This window comes from Narcine bancroftii, chromosome 12 (assembly GCF_036971445.1).
Source record: "Narcine bancroftii isolate sNarBan1 chromosome 12, sNarBan1.hap1, whole genome shotgun sequence".
NCBI lineage: Eukaryota > Metazoa > Chordata > Chondrichthyes > Torpediniformes > Narcinidae > Narcine > Narcine bancroftii.
This window is the reverse complement of record NC_091480.1, coordinates 96,172,712-96,193,488: the sequence shown is the minus strand read 5'-3', so window position 1 is coordinate 96,193,488 and position 20,777 is coordinate 96,172,712. Positions and strand designations below refer to the sequence as shown.

The following is a 20,777-nucleotide window of genomic DNA, read 5'->3' as shown; positions in this document are numbered from 1 at the left end:
GAGACAAAGCTTCATTGTTGGGTACAGGGTCATGTCAAAAGCCCAATTTCAAAAGTTGTGGAGCAAAAATCAAACTCTTCTCCAGTAAAAACCCAAAAAACCTGCAGATCTTGGTATTAGGAGGCAAACAGTGAGAAGGTGGAGGGATTCAATGAGTCTAAATGCCTTCATGGAGAGAGCTGATCAATGTTTTTCTATTTAATTCCCAGAGTCAAGCAAACCTTTGCCAGAAAACAACCTGTCCCAATCCATGCTATCCAGATCCTTTCTCATTCCTTCAAAACTGGCCTTCCTCCAATTTAGAATCTTGAAAAGCCTATTATTTTCACTCTTCACTGACCTCCAAGCTCCGGTTGCCTCTTGAAACGGTTAGTGCAATGACCAGCGTCCCAGGTTCGAATCCGACACTGCCTGTAAGAAGCTTGTACATTCTCCCCGAGTCTGCGTGTGTTTTCCCCAGAGGCTCCAGTTTCCTCCCACCTTTCAAAACATACGGTGGTGGGGGGGTGGGGTTTGTAAGTGAATTGGGATTTACTGGCGGCACTGGCTCATGGGCCTAAGAGGTCTATTACTGTGCTATATGTCTAAATTGTAAAATATATAATTAAATTAATTATTTTAAAAAAGGAAACTGAAGCCAAAGAATAAGCTGAAAATCAGCAGGTAGTAAGAAAACAGTGGAGTGGATCAGGTGGATTCAACCAGCAAGCAAGATGGTTTTTTTCTGTCATGCTGACTCCTTCATCCCGATTGTTGGAGAGGCCATAATATTTTGGGCAAAGAATGTATCTGTTCCTTCCTTGAGAGGACCACACAGCTCGAAGGCTTGTGATCCATAAAACTCCTAGTACTGAGTATGAGTGCTTGGACGGTAAGTCCAGCTGGTATCAATGCTGGCTATTTGATTCAAGATTCTTTTATTGTCATGCAATAAAACAGAAGATGTAATATTGTATAACACTTCCATAAGACCTACCATAAGGCAGGCGTCAACACAAATTGCCTGGCACCCCTTACAATCAGAGAAAGGGCAGTCACTGAGTGTGCATGGATTCACCTCCAGCGCTCCTGCAGACACACAGCCTTCAGTCCAAACCATCGGCAACCTGAGCCCAAGATGCTCAGTGCCCTCGGCTCCCTCTCACATGCTGGTTCCGATGCCTGCTACCCCATCCTCGGCTTGAGTCACCGACAGCCCCTCCGCCTCCGTGTCCTTCAGCCGCAAAGCCTCTCACTGGCCCGCCCCGCCGTGGTCACTGCTCCCTAGGGTCATCCTTGGATTTAAATCCTGGAACTTCTTGCCTACGGCAGCCACCTTGCCTCCAAAAACCTGTTCCAAAAACATCACTTCAATGATCCAACCACAAGGGGCAGGAATGGCTGGCTGTGCACAAAGAATGTGCTGGAGGAAGTCAGCAGGATCCATGGGAAAGAGATACACAGTCGACATTTTCAGCCGAAACCCATTCAAAGGGCATTTTGTGCGTTGCCCCAGATTTCCAGCGTCGGCAGACTTCTTGTTTACCTTCAGCAGCCTCTATCCTGAAGGGCCCCCACCTCCCTCTTCACACTGCTACCCATCAGGAAGGAGGTACAGAGCCTGAGGACGAACACCCAGTGGTACAAAAACCGCTTCTTCCCCTCCGCCAGCAGATTTCGGAATAGCCATATAACCATTACAGCACGGAAACAGGCCAATTTGACCCTTCTAGTCCGCACTGATTCAAGTCCCCTCCTCTAATCCCACGTACCAGCACTCTGCCCATATCCCTCCATCCCCCTCCCCTCCACATACTCATCCAACTCTTTCTTAAATGACAAAATTGACCCTCCCTCCGCCAACTTTCCCGGAAGCCCATTCCACACAGTAACCACTCTCTGAGTAAAGAAGTTCCCCCTCATGTTACTCCTAAACCTTTGCCCGTCAACTCTCAACCCATGACCTCTTGTATCCATCTCTCCTACTCTCAATGGGAAAAGCCTTTCCACATCAACTCTATCTATCCCTCTCATTATCTTAAACAAATTACTGCAACCCAGAACACTCAGACTTGGGGTCAGGGAAGCACTCACTTTCTGACATTCCTCCGATCTGTTAATGGATCTGGTCCATGTTACGGCTGCAACGTGTGCTTGAGGATTCTGTTTACACTGCTCACTTTCTAGAAACCAGTCAATTAAATGTAGTGTTGTAAATAAAAGGAACACAGTGTTTGAAAACTGATTCAATCAAAATATAAGGCTCGGAACTGTTGTGATCAGAGAGATTATACACACAGGGGCACCTCTGCTAATTTAACAGCATTGTTACCTCTTAATTAAGCAGCTTCCTACCTGTATTACATTAGTGGAGGGGGAAATTTGATGGAAGTATTCAGCATGTGATAATGTCATGGAGGATGTTTTCCAGAGAACAGAGATAGATAGATAGATACAATGAGAAACGTTACTTGGCTGAAACTGGTAAGCAACTCCTGAGCTACACATGGAAATCACTATAATTATTTTAATAACACAGTCCACTCACTCCTTCATGCAGAATTCTGTGCATATAAACTTCCCGATTGAAATATGAACAATTTAAATTAAATTAAATTTAAAATTTTTATTTAACTTCTGTGGTGCTGCCTGTGGATGCGTCGCTGCATTGGTAACCTTGTACTGCTGTCATAAATCTCGTTGTATAACTTGTACAATGACAATAAAAAGCTTATTATTATTATTATTAATTAAATTTTTAATATTAATGATACAGCAAGGTAGAAGCCGGTTTTGGCCCATGAAACCTGTACCGCCTAATTGCACCCAATTAACCTACAACTTTGTGTGTTTTTCTTTTGGAGAGTGGAGAACCGGAGAAAACAAACACTGGTCACTGGGGAGAGCAAATAAACTTCCTGCTGACAGCGATGGACTCAAAACCACTGACGCTGTAATAGCCTTGCACTAACCACCCAATTGGGGGAATAGATTGTCAATGGTTATTCATCTGGCTGAATGCAATGGAAATAGATCTGATGCATATGTCCAGTGGCTCTTTCTCAAGTTGAAGACAAATTTCTCACTTTTGTTGTCCAGTTATCCTTTGGGTCATAACCGAGTTTGAGGCCTAAGTGTCCACATCTGCCCCTTAATCTGGGAAAGTAAGAATTGCTGGTCTCTTCAGAAAGACATGGTGCTCCCGAAGCATCATTTAAGGATGAGTTCAGTGGGTAACCCTCAAGCCTTGACTAATCCCACTGGAAAAAGCCACGGTAGCAGACTGTGCATCCTATTGCTGGTTCAGAATCATTTTCCATATGAAAACGCTTCAAAAGTAATTAATGGCACAACAAGCCTCGTGACATTTCAGTGGCATAATAATGTGTTATGAATGCAGTGTGCAGTGAGCTGCCATAAGCAAGCATGTCAAGAAAGCTCACTGAAGGACTTAAAAAAGACAAATTCTATGAAGCGCCTTGAGATAATTACATCAAATACTTAAAGTAAGATCAAAGTAATATATTAAATGACTTTTGCTGTGGTTTATTTGATTGGGAGAAATATTTGCTCTGTAGTTTCAGTCCTGACGAATACACTGATCAAATGTTGGGTTCTGACCTGATCTGCCTAAAACACTCAACCAAGTGAAAATACACTGGGCCATGCTGACATTTTAATACATTCGCCCATTTACAAGTATTTGCTTTGCCTTCTGAATTTATGAAGTAATTATTTCCCAGAGTATTGCAAAATAACTGAAAGGTCATTGACTTGAATTGTTAACCCCGCTCCTCTCTCCATAGTCGCTGCCTGACCCCCCCTGAATATTTGCACTATTTTGTGCTTTCATTTTATCTTAATAAATTGGTTGCATTCACCATTAAGGGAGTCTTAAGCATGTGACAACAAATATTTTCACAGATCATTTCTAACTGCTCGCTGTCAGTCCCACCACAGCGGCAATACCGATGAGGAAAAACAGAAATTAAGCAGTTTCACAGTGAGGTTGGCTGTTGAACTGGTGAGAAAATTCCAGGACCATCAGTGTGAAGGATTTGGAGCATCACCTCAAATACATGGGTTTTCTATGTGTGATCCGGTTTCCTCCCACCCTCCAAAACATACAGGGTTGGTAGGTTAATTGGGTGTAATGGGGGGGGCACACGTTTCATGGGCCAGAAGCGCCTTCTACCATGCTCTATCGTTAACATTTTAAAAATCAAATTAAAATCAATTTTAATCTATGTCCGGAGTTTTAATTCCATTCATCAATGTGACCGAGTCTCTTCTATTATTCAGCCAACCTCAAGAGAACACTCTTAATTTACAGCGTTGATCACAGGTTCTGACATAACTGACCCCATACAAGAGAATTATGACATCAGTGAGTACCAGAGCCCTGGAATCTGTGACAGATCTGGATCTGGTCTTACATTTGCTTGGTCATCTGGAGAGACTTCATTGTTCCTCAGTACAATGGCAAGATGGAGGGGCACGCTTTTATTTCTAGCCCAGATGGACATGCAGGTATGTTGATAAGATTGTGTGCCTATTCTGGATGAACCCCTATTGTGCAAGTTAAAAAGCCTATGTACACTCGTGGTCAAGTTTCTCATGTTAATAATTGACATTTGCAAGAAGAGATTGCTGGCCTCCAAGAAACAATGCCCACCACCACAACAACAACTTGCATTGATATTGCATCCTTGAGCATGAGGAATTGTCCCAATGCTTTCTGTAAAATGCATCGAGCAATGTCTGACACTGACATTAGGGGGCCGGTGACCAAAAGCCTGGACAAAGAGTAGAACTTTAATAAACACAAATGAGGGAATGAGAGAGAGAAAGAGGTGGATAGATAGAAAGAAAGAGTGGAAGCTTTAGGGAAAAAATAGAGCCAAGAGCTGAAGCCTTTATCAATCAAAAGTAGTGATCAAGAAACAAATGAGGAAAAAGCTGAACCTGTTGGTGTTCGATCAGGAGGAAGTGTCAGAAAAGAAGGCAGAAAGCAAAGGAGGATCCAACAACAACAAAGTACCTTTTAAAGCCGTGCTGTCTGGAAGCCCAGGTTGGGCAGTGTGCAGTGGGATGATGTGGACTTGGCCGGACAAGTTCCTGCAGAATAAACAGAGGAGTGAAAATGAGTGTGTTAGAAAAATGTGGTTTAGGTTGCCACAAGATGATGGTGTTATCTGAACACAGGTGACTAAAACGTAATGGTAACCATGATTTGCACAAGAAAAAAATGTTTTCCTTTGCCACAATTGATGACTCTGGCTGCGCCCAGTTGTTGAGGAAATGATCTCCAGCACTGAAACAATGTTCTATGTTACCATTTCTGTTTAAAGGAACAATGAATTAAACAGAATGAGACACAGAGCTAAAATTTATAATGTTTAGTACAATTCTATGTGCTGATGACTTGATATAGCTCATGGAGGTGGGAGTAAGTTATATTGGAGTTAATTGAATGGATGTGGAAAAAATGCAAAACCCACAAGGGTTAAATTGCTTTTGAATGTCATTGGAAATCAGAGATGTACTTGTGGACTATCCACAGCCTCACACCCAGAACCTTTATGAAATCTGCAGTGCAACTGAAAAAAAATGAAAGGGTATCACAGATCACTAAAAGCAAAGCTGATTTAATGTTGATTTGAGACTTCAGGGCTCATCCCTGTGTGGCTCACAGCATCAAATGGCTGTCAAATAAAGAATTATTTGCAGATCAGGAGAGCAGTAATAAGATGATGGGGATTCCAGTGGACATAATTATGGCAGGAAGTGAAAAATTATGAAGTCTTTTCCACTATATAAAAACATTGGGAATGTGGTTTGTTGCCTGTTGAATTAAAAGGGTGATTTTCTTCATCAAACCACTGAGATTTCTGGAGTGTGGCCCTGTGGTCATTCAGTCTCCACAGATGGAGCAGGGGCATGATTCACATTCTCTTCATCTCGCTGTTGCTTTGAGGACACGTCCATTATCCTCAAAAAGAATCTTCATGTGGCAGAGCATTGGAAGCATACATTTCTTATAAAAACATATAAAATCTTGAAAGGCATAGATAACATTGAGGTAGCTAAGATGTAGAGGTAAGATAGTCATAGCCCCAAGATTCAGGGTAGTAGATTTTGGACGGAGTGTGGTGAATATGTGGAATTCGCTGCCCATTGAAGCTGCAGATATGACCTCAGTAAATATATATTAAGACTATGTTGGATAGATTTCTACAGAGTAAGGTAATTAATGGATATGGGGAATAGGTAGGTTGGAGGAGACGAGCCTATCGTCAGATCAGCTATGATCACATTGAATGGTGGAGAAGCCTTGATGGGCCAAATGGCCTACTTGTGCTCCTACTTCTTATGTTCCTATGTTCTTAGAGAACATAGGAGGTGCAATAAACCAACCTCCCGAAATCCCTTTCTGTAGGCCACAGGGTTGAGGTCAACCATTTGCTAGGCCCTCAGTGCTAAATAGAGCCAAGAGCTGAAGCCTTTATCAATCAGAAGTAGTGAGATGGAGGGATGGCAGAGCAGAATTGGATATTTCTACAAGAAATAAAGAAAGTGCAGGATAGATATATTCCAAGAAAAAATAAAATCATGAATGGAAAAATGGCACCAATGTGGCCAATAAGAGAGGTTAAGGCTAACATAAAACCAAAAGGGAGGGCAAACAAGGAAGCAAAATTTAGTGGAAAAACAGAGGTCTGGGAAACTTTTAAAAACTTACTATTGCACAGGAGCCGCATTAACATCAGCCAGGTAAAGACATCTGATTTCCTTCTCTAATGGTTTTTCTTCACAATGATCTAGTTATCATGACAGACAAAGTTATTCACTTCACTAATTTAAATTCCCAAGATATTGTGATGTGATTCAAATTGGCATCTCCAGAGTATTAACACAGGCCTCTTGTTTAGAAGACCAGATGCTCAACCTTCATGATATCATTGGTAGAGATTCTGTTAGTTTCCTCAGCACGCTTAAAAATGGATAAACTGAATGGAATACGTAGAGCTTGAGAGCAGCTAGGAGTGTGGATGGGGAGACGCCTTCTTTTTTCACTCATGCCTTGCGGAAGAGCTCAGACCCGAAATGTCAGTAATATATCTGCCTCTTATGGCTGTTGCGAGACCAACTGAGTTCCTTCAACATTTCTGTGTTTTGGTTAAAAATGAATAATGTGCCTTAGTGGGTTTAGAGGTGAATAAATCGTCAGGTCCTGATGAGATGTATCCCAGGTTGCTAAGGGAGGAGAATGTTGAGGCTCTGACACAGAATTTTAAACCCTCACTGACTTCTGATGAGGTCACAGATAAATGGAGGACAGAAAATCACTGGCGTCACTGGGGCGGGTTGGGTGGGGGGGATGCAGACCACACTGGGTGACACCATCATAGGCAAAATGACAGTCAATTGTTTCAGCAGAAATTTATTATTTTTATAAAAATATTCCTGTGATTATTTATAACAACAACATTTTTTATAAGCTCAGCTTACATTACAAGGCTAAAACTCGATGCTCATTTACTTTTTGAAACTTCTAATGTGCCACAATCCTGCCAAACTATGATGTTTCTCTTACACACACACAGACATACACAGACACAGATACACACACAGACACACACAGACACAGACACACACAGACACAGACACACACACACACACACACACACACACACAACAGAGAGGATAATTTGCTGTACAATAGCAATGCAGCAAAATTGGTAACAGATACTGGTCTAAGGAGACTGTACTTCAACACACGGAGCACTAGGAATAAAGTAGATGACCTTGTTATACAGCTACAGATTAAAAGATATTACATTGTGGCTATCACCAAGACATGGCTTAATGATGGATGTGATTGGGAGCTGAATGTCCAAAGGTACACAGCGTAGAGGAAAGATAGGCAGTTAAGTAGAGGGGGTGGTGTGGCCCTGATGGGAAGCAATGATATCAAATCCCTAGAAAGAAATGACATAGGGTCAGAAGTGGTTGAGTTAAGAAATGACAAGGGTAAAAGGACCCTATTGGCAGTTATATACAGGCCCCCAAACAGCAGCTGGGAAGAGGTCTATGAGTTACAGCTGGAAATAGAAAAAGTGTGTCAGAAGGAAAATGTCGAAATAATTATGGGGCATTTTAACATGACAGGGGATTGGGAAAGTCAGGAAGGTACAGGATCTCAGGAGAGAGAGTTTGAAGAATGCCTATAAGATGGGTTTTTGGAACAGCTTGTCGATAAGCCCACCAGGGGATCAGCGGTTTTGGATTGGGTGAAGAGTAATGAACCTGAGGTGATTAGGGAATTAAAGGTCATGGAACCCTTAGGGAGTAGTGGTCATAGAGTTCAGTTTGAAATATGAAAAGGTGTATCAATGTTTCAGTGGAACAAAGGAAATTACAGAGCTGTGAGAGAGGTACAAGTTGACTGGAAAAGTAAGTTAGATGGAGGGATGGCAGAGCAGAATTGGATATTTCTACAAGAAATAAAGAAAGTGCAGGATAGATATATTCCAAGAAAAAATAAAATCATGAATGGAAAAATGGCACCAATGTGGCCAATAAGAGAGGTTAAGGCTAACATAAAACCAAAAGGGAGGGCAAACAAGGAAGCAAAATTTAGTGGAAAAACAGAGGTCTGGGAAACTTTTAAAAACTTACAAAAAGAGACAAAGAACGTCATTAGGAAAGAAAAGATGAATTATGAAAGGAACTACAAAAGGATGCTAAGAGTATTTTTTAATATATAAAGAGTAAAAGAGAGACATGGATAGACATAGGGCCAATTGAAAATGATGCTGGAGAAATTATAATGGGTAACAAAGAGATGGCAGAGGAACTAAATGAGTATTTTGTGTCCATCTTCATTGAGGAAGGCCGTAGCCATATACCTGATGGTCAGGGGTCTCAGGGAATAAGTACAGTCAGGATTACACTAGAGAGATAGTGCTTAGTAAGCTGAATGGCTAAGGATAGAGAAACCTCCCAGGCCATGGTTCTAAAGGAGGTGGCTTTGGACATTGTGGAGGCATTGGAAATGATTTTTCAGAAATCTATACATTCTGGCATGATTCCAGAGAATTGGAAGGTCGTAAATGTAGTTCCGCTGTTTAAGAAAGGAGGGAGGCATAAAAAGAAAGTTACAGGCCTATTAGTCTGACATCGGTAGTTGGAAAGTTATTGCAGTTGATCCTCAAGGATGAGGTAATGAAGTACCTCAGGGTGTATGACATGATAGGTCCAAGCCAGCGTAGTTTCATGAAGGGAAGATTCTGCCTGACCAAACTAATGGAATTTTTTGAGGTAGTCTCAGGTAGGACGGACAAGGGAGAGGTTGTGGATGTTGTGTATTTGGATTTTCAAAAGGCCTTTGATAAGGTGCCGCATAAGAGGCTGCTTAATAAGATGAAAAGCCATGGAATTACAGGCAAGATATTAGGTTAGGTGGAGCATTGGATGATAGGCAGGAAGAAAAGGGTGGGAATAAAGGGATCCCGTACTCGTTGGTTGCCGGTTACTTGTGGTATTCCGCAGGGGTCGGTGTTGGGGCCGCTTCTTTTTACAATGTATATTGATGATTTAGATTATGGAGTGAATTGTTTTGTGGCCAAGTTTGCAGATGACACCAAGATAGGTGGTGGAGTACAAAGTGTTGAGGAAACCGAAAGGTTGCAGAGAGACTTGGACAGTTAAGGAGGGTGGGTAAAGAAATGGCCGATGAGATCCAATGTTGAGAAATGTACCGTTGTACATTTTGGAAGAGGAAATAAACAGGCAGATTGTTATTTGGGTGGGGAGAAAATTCAGAAGTGCAAAGGGACTTGGGGGTCCTTGTGCAGAATAACCTAAAGGTTAATCATCAAGTTGGATTAGCAGTAAAGAAAACAAATGCTATGTTGGCGGTCATTTCAAGAGGAATAGTGTACAAGAGTAAAGAGGTGTTGATGAGGCTCTATGGGGCTCTGGTGAGCCCTCATTTAGAGAACTATGTGCAGCTTAGGGCCTCTTATCTTAGAAGGGATGTAATGATGTTGGAGAGATTAGAGAGAAGATTTACCAGGATGATTCCTGGAATGAAAGAGCTAACATATAAGGAACATTTATTGGCTCTTGGTCTATATTCATTGACGTACAGAAGAATGAGAGGGGATCTCATAGAGACATTTCGAATGCTGAAAAGATTGGACAAAGTAGATGTGAATAAGATGCTTTCCTTGGTGGGAGAATCCAGGACAAGAGGGCACGGGTCTTAGAATTAGAAGGTACCCATTTAAAAGAGATGAGGAGAAATTTCTATAGCCAGAGGGTCGGGGCATTCGTTGCAGTTGTGGAGGCCCAGTCATTGGGGGAGTTTAAGGAGGAGATTGATAGGTATCCAATTAGTCAGGATATCAAGGGATGGGAAAAGGCCGGAAATTGGAACTCGATGTGAGAATAGTTTAGCTCAGGGTGGAGTTGCGGAGCAGACTTGATGGGCCGAATGGCCTACTTCTGTTCCTTTGTCTTGTGATCTTGATATCAGGGAAAGAAGTGAAATGTGATGCTCAGGCCCAAAACATTGCCTGCCTTTTATTTTCTATATGATCTGCTGAGTCTCCCCAGCACTTTAGTGTGCTGTAATAAATACAAAAGATTTATAATTCTTCTTTCTTTTCTTTGGCTTGGCTTTGCAGACGAAGATTTATGGAGGGGTAAATGTCCACGTCAGCTGCAGGCTCGTTTGTGGCTGACAAGTCCGATGCGGGACAGGCAGACACGGTTGCAGCGGTTGCAGGGGAAAATTGGTTGTTCATAGCTACTATAATGCACGAGACAAAAAAGTGGCCCTAACTGAATGTGGACGGTCGTTATGGAGTGCTGGAGCTGCCCGTGATTAGTGCAACAACAGGGAGATTCAAGAGCTCGATAGACATTGGAAAGTAGGATGGCAAGTGTTGCATCTGCAGTGGATATATCTACTTGTTCACTGTGATGGGTGCAGAGACCTCAAGTTCTTGCAATTTACATACATCTTTTAGGGTGGCATGGGATCATGGTGTGTGTGTGTGTGTGTGTGTGTGTGTAAATAGATAAGGGATAAGGGACCAAATCTGTCATAGCTACATTTTCTGATAGGGCAAGTATACGTGCAAGGACACAAGGCAGTTGTAAAAGTATATCGATAGGTTCAATAAAGGGTCAAAGATCCAGAACATGGAGTGTTTTGACAGAAAAGTTACAAAGAAGTAATGTTATTTTAATCGTGACAGACTGCAGATATCTAAGTTACAATGGGATCCAGGTATTTTGTACACAATTCACTGCAGTCTATAATTGGAAATTGAATTTTTTTAAAAAAACATGGCAGGTAATTGACAAAGCTCACAGAATGTTATTGTTTCTTGCCAGGGGAATTGAATACAAAAGTTGAAAAGATATGCTCCAATCATATTGGGTATTGAAGCGATGTCACTTTGAGTACTGTGTTCAGTATCTGGCTCGATGTTTAAGGAAGGATGTTGCACTGTAAGGGGAAGTTCAGGGTACGTATGAGCAAGGTTGCACAGGCTGTGCTTGTATCTGAGATTTAGAGGAGTGAGAGGGAAACATACAAGATCCTAAGGTGAATGTGGAGAGGACATTTCCTCTTGTGGAGGAATCTGGAACTGAAAAGCAGGGATGGTGGTGAAAGGTTTCTGAGGGTAGTTGGGAATGATGAGGTGAGTTACAGTCAGAGCGGATGGCTGGCTACCATTCTTAAGTTGTGCATTCATATGTTCATGTCTAGAAATCTTCCAAGAATGTTCAGGCTGTTAATCTCAGACACTAAAAATTCACACATTACAATTTCACTGGTTTGGGATGATGGTTTGTTTAACCTAAATGGAGAGGCATTAGTTCACATTGGATCAGAATTCTCATCTATTGTGTATTCATTTGGTAGCCCATCATGGAAGTACAAAATAGAATAGTTCTTTTAATGGGGACGCCATTCTCCAAAAATTTCCTCCGTAGCTTGCACTGCTCTCTGGGCGTATCTTGCAGTTGCTTTATTGTTACCACGTATATTAAACCATGGCACTCCCAACCTACCACTATTGTACGAGCACTTTCACCAACCACAAGGACTGCATTAAGTGAGGAAGGGAAAGCACCACCCCCTTCAGAAGAGCCCTGGATGGGCCACTGTTTTCTGCCAACGCTGCCCACATCGCAAGAATGACATATGAAAAATTCTGAGCTCATCGGATTTTGCAGAACTGTTGTTCTGGAGCTCTGTGAAGATCACACATTCTTTCTTGCCTCTTCACATACATGAACCGCCATTCCAATTGCTAGGAGCTTGAACCAAGTTCTCCAATTCAGAATCAGAATCAGAATTTATTGTCATGAACAAGTCACGAAATTCAATGTTTCGGAGCAGCGTCACAGGGCAAACATTCATATTATGAACCACCTTACAACAATAATACATAAAAAATTAAAATAGTCGTGCACAAAAATTAAGGCAGTGTCTTTGTTTCTCTGATCATTCAGGAATCTCATGGCAGCGGGGAAGAAGCTGTCCTTGTGCCACTGAGCGCTCGACTTTAGCCTCCTGTACCTTTTTCCCAATGGTAGCAGAGTGAAGAGGACATGGCCTGGGAGGTGGGGGGTCTGAGGATAGAGGCTGCTTTTTTAAGACACCACCTCTTGTAGATGTCCTCGATGGAGTGAAGTCTGGTGCCTGTGATGTTGCAGGCCAAGTTAACAACCCTCTGGAGTTTATTCTTGTCCTGAGATTTGGTGCCTCCACACAAGGCAGTGATGTAACCAGCCAGAATGCTCTCCATGGTACACCTGTAGAAGTTTTTGAGCCCTCGATGAGGACTGGGTTGTGTTCCCCTGACTCCCTCCTGAAGTCCACAATAATTTCCTTGGTTTTGCTAATGTTGAGTGCAAGTTGTTGATGTTACACCATTCAACGAGCTAATCTATTTCCCTCCTCTACACTTCCTCATTGTCGTTTGTGATTCTGCCGACAACTGCAGTGTTATTGGCAAACATAGATGGCATTGGAATTATGCCTGGGCAGACAGTCGTGGGGGTATAATGAGTAGAGCAGTGGGCTATGCATGGATCCTTGGGGTGCACCTGTGTTGATAACCAATGAGGAGGAGACGTTGCTTCCAATTCATACTGTCTGTGGTCTTCCAATGAGAAAGTTCAAGATCCAGTTGCAGCGTGGGGTACGGAGGCCCAGAGTTTGTAGCTTCTTGACCAGAACTGAGGGAATAATGAGGGAATTTCCAAGCAGATTAGCACCATGGTATTTAGTGGACATTAAGAAGGTGGGAGGAGTGTTTTGTTTCATCTGAGGTCTATGACATTGCAGACCCTCAGTATCATTTTACTGTCTGTAATCTGACACACCTCGAGACTGTAAACCAAGACCAAATCAGATTAATTATTCACATAATGATTCAGGTGCTGCTCTACACACCATCCCATTGCTGTGTTTGAATCTTCCCAAGCTCCAATGTTTCCTTGAAGCCTTTATTTAATCTTTAAGAAATGGTAGAACTTGGGTGGAAACTGCAATTTTACTTATCCTGTAACTCATGTTGCCTTCACCCTGTTATGATAAGGTTAGAATAATCACAGATGATATTGCAGAAGGGCCTTTGAAATAGACAAAAATACCCTAAAAATTCGTGTATAATGTGTTCTGTGTATAATGTGACCCCCCCCTCCCCTCACCCGCCTGAGTCGTGCTGGCATCTCTCACGACCCTCCTCACCCACCTGATTCGCGACGTCGACTCTCACAAAACCCCCTCCCCACCCTTCGGCCACCTGAGTCGCGCTGGCGTCTACCGCTTGCCCGCCCGCCCAAGTTGTGCTACCGTCTACCACTCGTCTGCCCGAGTTGTGCTGCCGCTCGCCCGCCTGCCCACCCGAGTCGTGCTGCTGTCTACTGCTCGCCTGCCCAAGTTGTGCTGCCGCTCGGCCGCCCGAGTCACGCTGCCGTCTGCCACTTGCCTGCAGAAAATAATTTTTTTAATGTTACTCTTGAGTATAATGCGACCCCCTTATTTTTGAGGGAAAAAAAGGGGGGAAAATTTTCACATTATACTCGAATATTTATGGTAGATGTTCGTTTCAGATCTGCAGATAATTTAAACAGGTAAATGCAAAAGAAAAGCTTGCAATTTTGTAATAATGTCTCAGAAACAAGGTGACACAAAGCAATTATTATCCCTTGGTTTCTGCACAGAACAAGTAGGAAGGCAACATGCATTTTGGTAGCACCTTTAACATAGCAAAAGTTCTTAAGCCAAGTCACAGGAGCACATTCATCCACGTGCTTGTGGGTGGGAACTCGTTAGGCTCCTGTTGATAGAGGATGTCTCATAATGATAATGTTGACAAACATTATTAAGGATGGATATTAAATAATGATGGAGAACATATTTCTGGAGATCTTGCAAAGAGGGTAGTGATCTGGTAAAAATAAGATAGGTGGTAATGAACACTAGCTGTAATGAAGTGCACCTAATAATGGATATGAATGAGTCACAGAGCTGTGTGGTACTCCTGGGCCATAGATAATGAGGACTGTGCAATGCATCAAGATCATTGAAATTTGAAACCAACTTACAGTAGCAGCCAGACACGTACATACTGCATGTCGAAGTTGTCATGGGGGAACAGCCTTGATGTTTGAAGATCGTAGAGGTGTTGTCATTCTTTCTTGACCATCACATCAATGTGTTTGGCCCAGGCCAGGACATCAGACTAAGAACTTGATGTGTCAATAATCATCCTTTAGATTCTAGATCCTGAAATTTGGGAATGAGTCTACTGGGGGCCATGCCAGACAAGCAATGGTTCAGGGAAGGCGATGCCCAGGACTCTTCCAGTGATCATCTCTAATAAATACAAGGTTATGGACAGCCCCACAGATAGTTGCCCAGAGCAATGAGAACACATGGAAGTGTCCTTACAGAAAGTGGCATGGTGAAGTCCCTGTGCACAGCTCCATTCCCAGGGCTGAAAACAGGGTCTTGATGAAAGGTGTTGGCCCAAAATCTCGACTATTTCCTTTTCCCTACTGATGCATCTCAGCTAGCTGAGGTACCCCAGCAGATTGTTTTATTTGCCCAAGGAATCTTTCAGTGTAATAATGGTTTAAATTTTAGAGAAAGTTTTGATTCTGGTTTTGTTTAGAGGTTGCTGAAGTTGCATCAATGTGTGGTCCACGCACTGAAAAGGAACAACAGCTTTCACAAGGTTACTGCTGCATGTCTGCCTTCAACCGAGTGAATTCAGAGAAAGCAACTGGCCCAGAAAGGATCCTGGGACGTGTCCAGAAAACCTGCACAGATGAACTGGTGGATGTATTCACAGAGTCATTCACCTCTTCCTACAACAAGCTACAGTCCCCACTTGCTTCAAAGACCACCATTTTACCTGGCAAAATGACTTCCGACCAGTGGCTCTGACATCCACCGGGCTTTGAGAAGCTGGTCATGTCACAAATTGCCTCCAGCCTATCAACCAGACTTGACCCACTTCAATTTGATTACTGTCCAAACTAATCCACATCAGACACCATCTTCCTGGTTGCCCACTTTGTCCTGGAACATCTGGGCACCAAGGCCTCCTATGTTAGATTACTGTTCATTGAGTACAGCTCAGCCTTCAAATGATCTCCAGTAAACTCATTCCTGAACTTCAGGATCTAGAATCTCAGGGATGTTCACTGACCTCAGGAGAGGGGGCAGAACCCACACCCCTGTCCACATCAATGAAAGATGTGAAAGAATAGAAAGCTTCAAGGTCTGATGACCTGATCTGGTTTTTGTGATGGTCAAGAAAGCCCAACACCTCTATCTTTTTAAAATACCAAGGAAGTTAATGATGTTGCCCTTTGTCCCTCAGCAATGTCTACAGATGCATGCTTGCTGGGTTCATCACACTGAGGCATGGGATCTGCACTGCTCTAAAATGGAAGCAGCTGCAGAAAGAAGTGAACATCAAACAAACTTCTCTCCCCTCTCCAGACTCTGCCGTTGTCTAGGAAAGGCAGCCAACATACATTACACCTGGAACACACCCTCCTCTCACTCCTCCCAACAGGGAGAAGGCTCAGGGGTATGAAACAGAGCACCAACAGGCTTCCCTGCATCCATCACATTCCTGAATGAACCACAGAACAGTACTCTCATGCTGCCCTTGCTGGGTACCAAATTGATCTTTTATTTCCTTGTAACTCTGTACTCAGTCCATATTTTTCTACTTGTTCTCACGAGAGAACCCTTCTCACGGTTCTAGTATAATGTAACAAATAAATGTAAACTTAAGAATGGTGTTTGTTGAAGCTGACTGATAACTCCAACCACACCCAGATTTGATCCTGGACTCGCGGATTGAGTGTTTATATTCTTTACATGTGACCAAATGGGTTCCTACATCACAAAGTTATGCAGGTTAGTGGATGTACTGTCAACTGCCCCTTGAGCAGTTGGAGAATTGGAATGACATTGATGGGCATGCACGGGAGAAGTTGTTTCAAGGAAACAAATGGTCAAATGAGATCAATCATAGGCGCCGTGAACTGAATGATTTTCTTCTGTGTTGTAAAGTAACATGAGAATCTATCCTGGAGCCAAATTGCAGTCTACTGTATTTAAGAGTTGGAAAGTTCAGGAGATCTGCTCAACTGTGTAAATAATTCAGGCAGATGACTATAACCTTAATAAAGGCATAGTTGGTGTAGCAGTTCACACAATGTCATTACAGCACCAGCCATTGGGATCTGGGTTCGAACCCTGCACTGTCTGTCAGGAGTTGGTATGTTCTCCCTGTGTCTGTGTGGGTTTTCCCTGGGGGCTCTGGTTTCTTCCCACCATTCGAAACGTACCACGAGTCTAGGTTAATTGAGTGTAAATTGGGCAGTACCGACTTGTGGGCCGAAATGGCCTGTTATCGTGTTGTATGTCTAAATATATAAATTTTTTTAAAAACTCTTCAGATAGAGCATTTTATTTACAAAATACACAGGGAAATTCTGAAATACTCTCTCTCTGAAAGGCTGTAAAGGCAAGAATAGTTAAAAAAGTTCAAGGGTAAACTAGGCGTGACTTGTAGGGTACCTCACCTGGAACATTGTCAGGTACATTGGACGAAGCTACATTCTGAATAAACAACTGAGCAGCAGTTGCTCGCTACTGCTCCTCTGAGGAACATTTCAGATTCAGATTTAGGTTTCAGGTTTATTGTCAGAGCACATTTTTTTCCTGCAGGCGAGGCAGAATTACCGCTTATTGGTCGTGCAAAAAAAAACTGTACAGTGCGTCGACAGGATAACAAATGAACTGTAAATTGATAACAAATGTAAACAAACTGACAGAGAGAATTAAAAAATCAATACAGTGCCCAAGTAAGAGTCCTTAAACGGGACCCTGATTGAGTCTGTTGTTGAGGAGTCCGATGACTGTGCATCGAGAATAATTCATTGGCAATGAGGTAACTTGGAATTAGATCAATATATAATGTTGCTATAAGCACGCAAAATCACTCAAACATTGGATGAACTCATTCCGGATTTGCAGTAGCAAAAGGCATAAGTCAGGGCTTCTGTCAAGTCCCTGTGTCAGGACCGAGAGAGGGACGAGGAAAGATTGCATGGGTGGGTGAGGGGAGTGGGAGAGGAGGGGCTGAGATGTGATACAGATGTTGGTCAGTAGCAAGTGGAAGTAGATGGGGAGGGGATGATGGGCAGGTGGAATTAGGTGTGGCAGTGGGAGTCCACCTGGGAGGTGATAGGTTATGCTGAGGGTGGGAAAGGTGAAACAAAGAGAGAAGACGGGTGGATGGCTGAATGTGTGAGAGAAGAGCACCAAGGGTATAGGTTTCCTGAAATTGAAAAATTCAGTCCAGATCAGCGAGCATCTATGAGGAGGTGGAGATGAACCTCTCATCAGATCAGCCATGATCTCACTGAATGGCAGAACAGACTCCACGGCCTCAATCTGCTCCTATTATGACTACGGATCCCTCTCTCTCTCAAGAGTGAACAGTCTGCCCACCTAGGCTGCAGGAGTGAGTTAAAAACAACAGCTGTTTTACAGGGACTGGTGACAAACACAGCTTTAAACCCTGTTTCCACTGGGCCAGATTAAGGCCAAGAATGGCTCCCCCCCCCCCCCCCCAACTGACAAAACATTAAGTGCTGAATGTGAAATAATAGACCCCACCACTCTATTAAATATAACAGTGTGGTTATATGATTGTTCGTTCAGCTGCACCATGGCCAATTCGGCCCTGGGAGGGCCTCTCTGATGTCCCTTTCCCTTGGAGCATGTGCTTATTTTGCTTCAAATGTTTTCATGAAGAACAGGTGGTGAGGAGGGGGCGTTAGGGCCACGCGGATGCTCCTGCCTCCGCTGTCAGTCTTGCTGAGGCTGGGAGCTCCGGCAGGTGGCTCGTGTGGACCCGAGCCCAGCCGGCAGCGGGGCTGCAAACCCGGGCTCGGGCGCCGCACTAGGGACCCTGGCACCCGAGGAGGAGGGGGAGAGAATGCAACCGGCCAGGCTGCACCGGAGGATCCAACAAGCCGCTGAGCCCCATGGAGCGAACGCGATAGACTAGGTCTGGCGGGGTATCCGCAGTGTCGGCGAGCAGGGGGGGGGGGGGGGGGGGGAGAGTGGCAGGGACGAGCGGGGCTGAACGGGAAGCCGGGGCTGTCACTGTGCGGAGCGAGTGAGCGAGTGAGCGAGCTCCACTTCCTCTCCGGGGCAGCACTGGCGGGGACCTGAGCAGCGGACACTGGGTCATGGATGTGACAGGCTGCCCACTCACCCCGAGTCCCCGGCTTGAAGGTGGACGCTCTGACGCCGGCGCCTCCCGGGGTCTCTGAGTGGGTTCGTGGCGGATTCCGGGCTCCTCTTCTGTCTCTACCCCCTATTGAATTGAACCCGGACGGTCAGTCGCCCGCCCTTCAATCCTGGAGAGGGTGAAGTTCAACGTGCTGAAGCATCTTGCTGGCTCCAGGATGGGGAATGCAGCCGGGAGCATGGAAGTTTTCCCAGCCAAGGAGGTCCGGGCTCAGCCGGCCAACGTCCCGAAGCAGCCGCTGCCGGTTAACGAGGGCGAACTGGAGGAGAGGTTCTCGCAAGTGTTGGTGAGTGACACGACCCCGACCGCGGGGGGGGGGGGGGGGAGTGGGAGTGGGGGGTGGGAGTGGGGGGTGGGGGTGGGGAGTGGGGGGTGGGGGTGGGGAGTGGAGGGTGGGAGTGGGGGGTGGGGGTGGGGATGGGGGGGAGGGGGGGGACCCTCGTTCTCCGGAGCCGACGAGTGGGGATGGTGGGGGAGTGGGGATGGTGGGGGAGTGGGGATGGTGGGGGAGTGGGGATGGTGGGGGAGTGGGGATGGTGGGGGAGTGGGGATGGTGGGGGAGTGGGGATGGTGGGGGAGTGGGGATGGTGGGGGAGTGGGGATGGTGGGGGAGTGGGGATGGTGGGGGAGTGGGGATGGTGGGGGAGTGGGGATGGTGGGGGAGTGGGGATGGTGGGGGAGTGGGGATGGTGGGGGAGTGGGGATGGTGGGGGAGTGGGGATGGTGGGGGAGTGGGGATGGTGGGGGAGTGGGGATGGTGGGGGAGTGGGGATGGTGGGGGAGTGGGGATGGTGGGGGAGTGGGGATGGTGGGGGAGTGGGGATGGTGGGGGAGTGGGGATGGTGGGGGAGTGGGGATGGTGGGGGAGTGGGGATGGTGGGGGAGTGGGGATGGTGGGGGAGTGGGGATGGTGGGGGAGTGGGGATGGTGGGGGAGTGGGGATGGTGGGGGAGTGGGGATGGTGGGGGAGTGGGGATGGTGGGGGAGTGGGGATGGTGGGGGAGTGGGGATGGTGGGGGAGTGGGGATGGTGGGGGAGTGGGGATGGTGGGGGAGTGGGGATGGTGGGGGAGTGGGGATGGTGGGGGAGTGGGGATGGTGGGGGAGTGGGGATGGTGGGGGAGTGGGGATGGTGGGGGAGTGGGGATGGTGGGGGAGTGGGGATGGTGGGGGAGTGGGGATGGTGGGGGAGTGGGGATGGTGGGGGAGTGGGGATGGTGGGGGAGTGGGGATGGTGGGGGAGTGGGGATGGTGGGGGAGTGGGGATGGTGGGGGAGTGGGGATGGTGGGGGAGTGGGGATGGTGGGGGAGTGGGGATGGTGGGGGAGTGGGGATGGTGGGGGAGTGGGGATGGTGGGGGAGTGGGGATGGTGGGGGAGTGGGGATGGTGGGGGAGTGGGGATGGTGGGGGAGTGGGGATGGTGGGGGGGTGGGGGGTCTGAGAACCACGCCACATCTCCGGTGAAGAGCTGCAGGACGCTGGAGAAAGTCAGCGGGCCAAACCGTGGTCAGGGCACATCACCGGCGACGCGGGTCGGAAATGCTGCAGAAAGTTGGACCCGCTGAGCGTCTCTTTGAAACTTCCTCCACGGTGTCGGCAGACTTTCGTGTTCTATTTCCAGATGCCTGAATTGGGGCAGCGGGTCGCCTAAACCCGAAAACAAACCCCGGCGTTGCCTCTTGGGGATTAACCCCCCCCCCCCCGCAGCAAGTTTTGTCCCTTGTTCGGCCGCCAACCCACTCAAGGTGAACCTGACCCGCACGTCCCAGTGGAATATGTCAGGACCATTCCAGCTCGACCTGACCCTCACCTTGCAGATTTCGAGCGAGTTGCAAAGCGAGGAATCACCGGCTCTTGGGAGCTTTTTTTTTTAAAAAAACCCCAAATGTAGGACGAATTTTAACTCCAAATGCCTGG

General features: G+C 45.7%; 1 protein-coding gene across 2 annotated transcripts in view; it reads left to right on the top strand.

The window, feature by feature from the left end:
- Positions 1-18,693: 18,693 nt before the first annotated feature.
- Positions 18,694-20,777, top strand: part of LOC138746699 (formin-like protein 1) — a 167,742-nt gene continuing 165,658 nt past the window's right edge. The window contains exon 1 of one of the 2 annotated variants that reach the window (XM_069905012.1): positions 18,694-19,146. In XM_069905012.1, coding sequence (XP_069761113.1) covers positions 19,018-19,146 — 129 coding nt within the window. In that variant the 5' untranslated portion in view covers positions 18,694-19,017. The remainder of the gene's footprint in view (positions 19,147-20,777) is intronic. The other variant, XM_069905011.1, reaches the window with a different exon arrangement.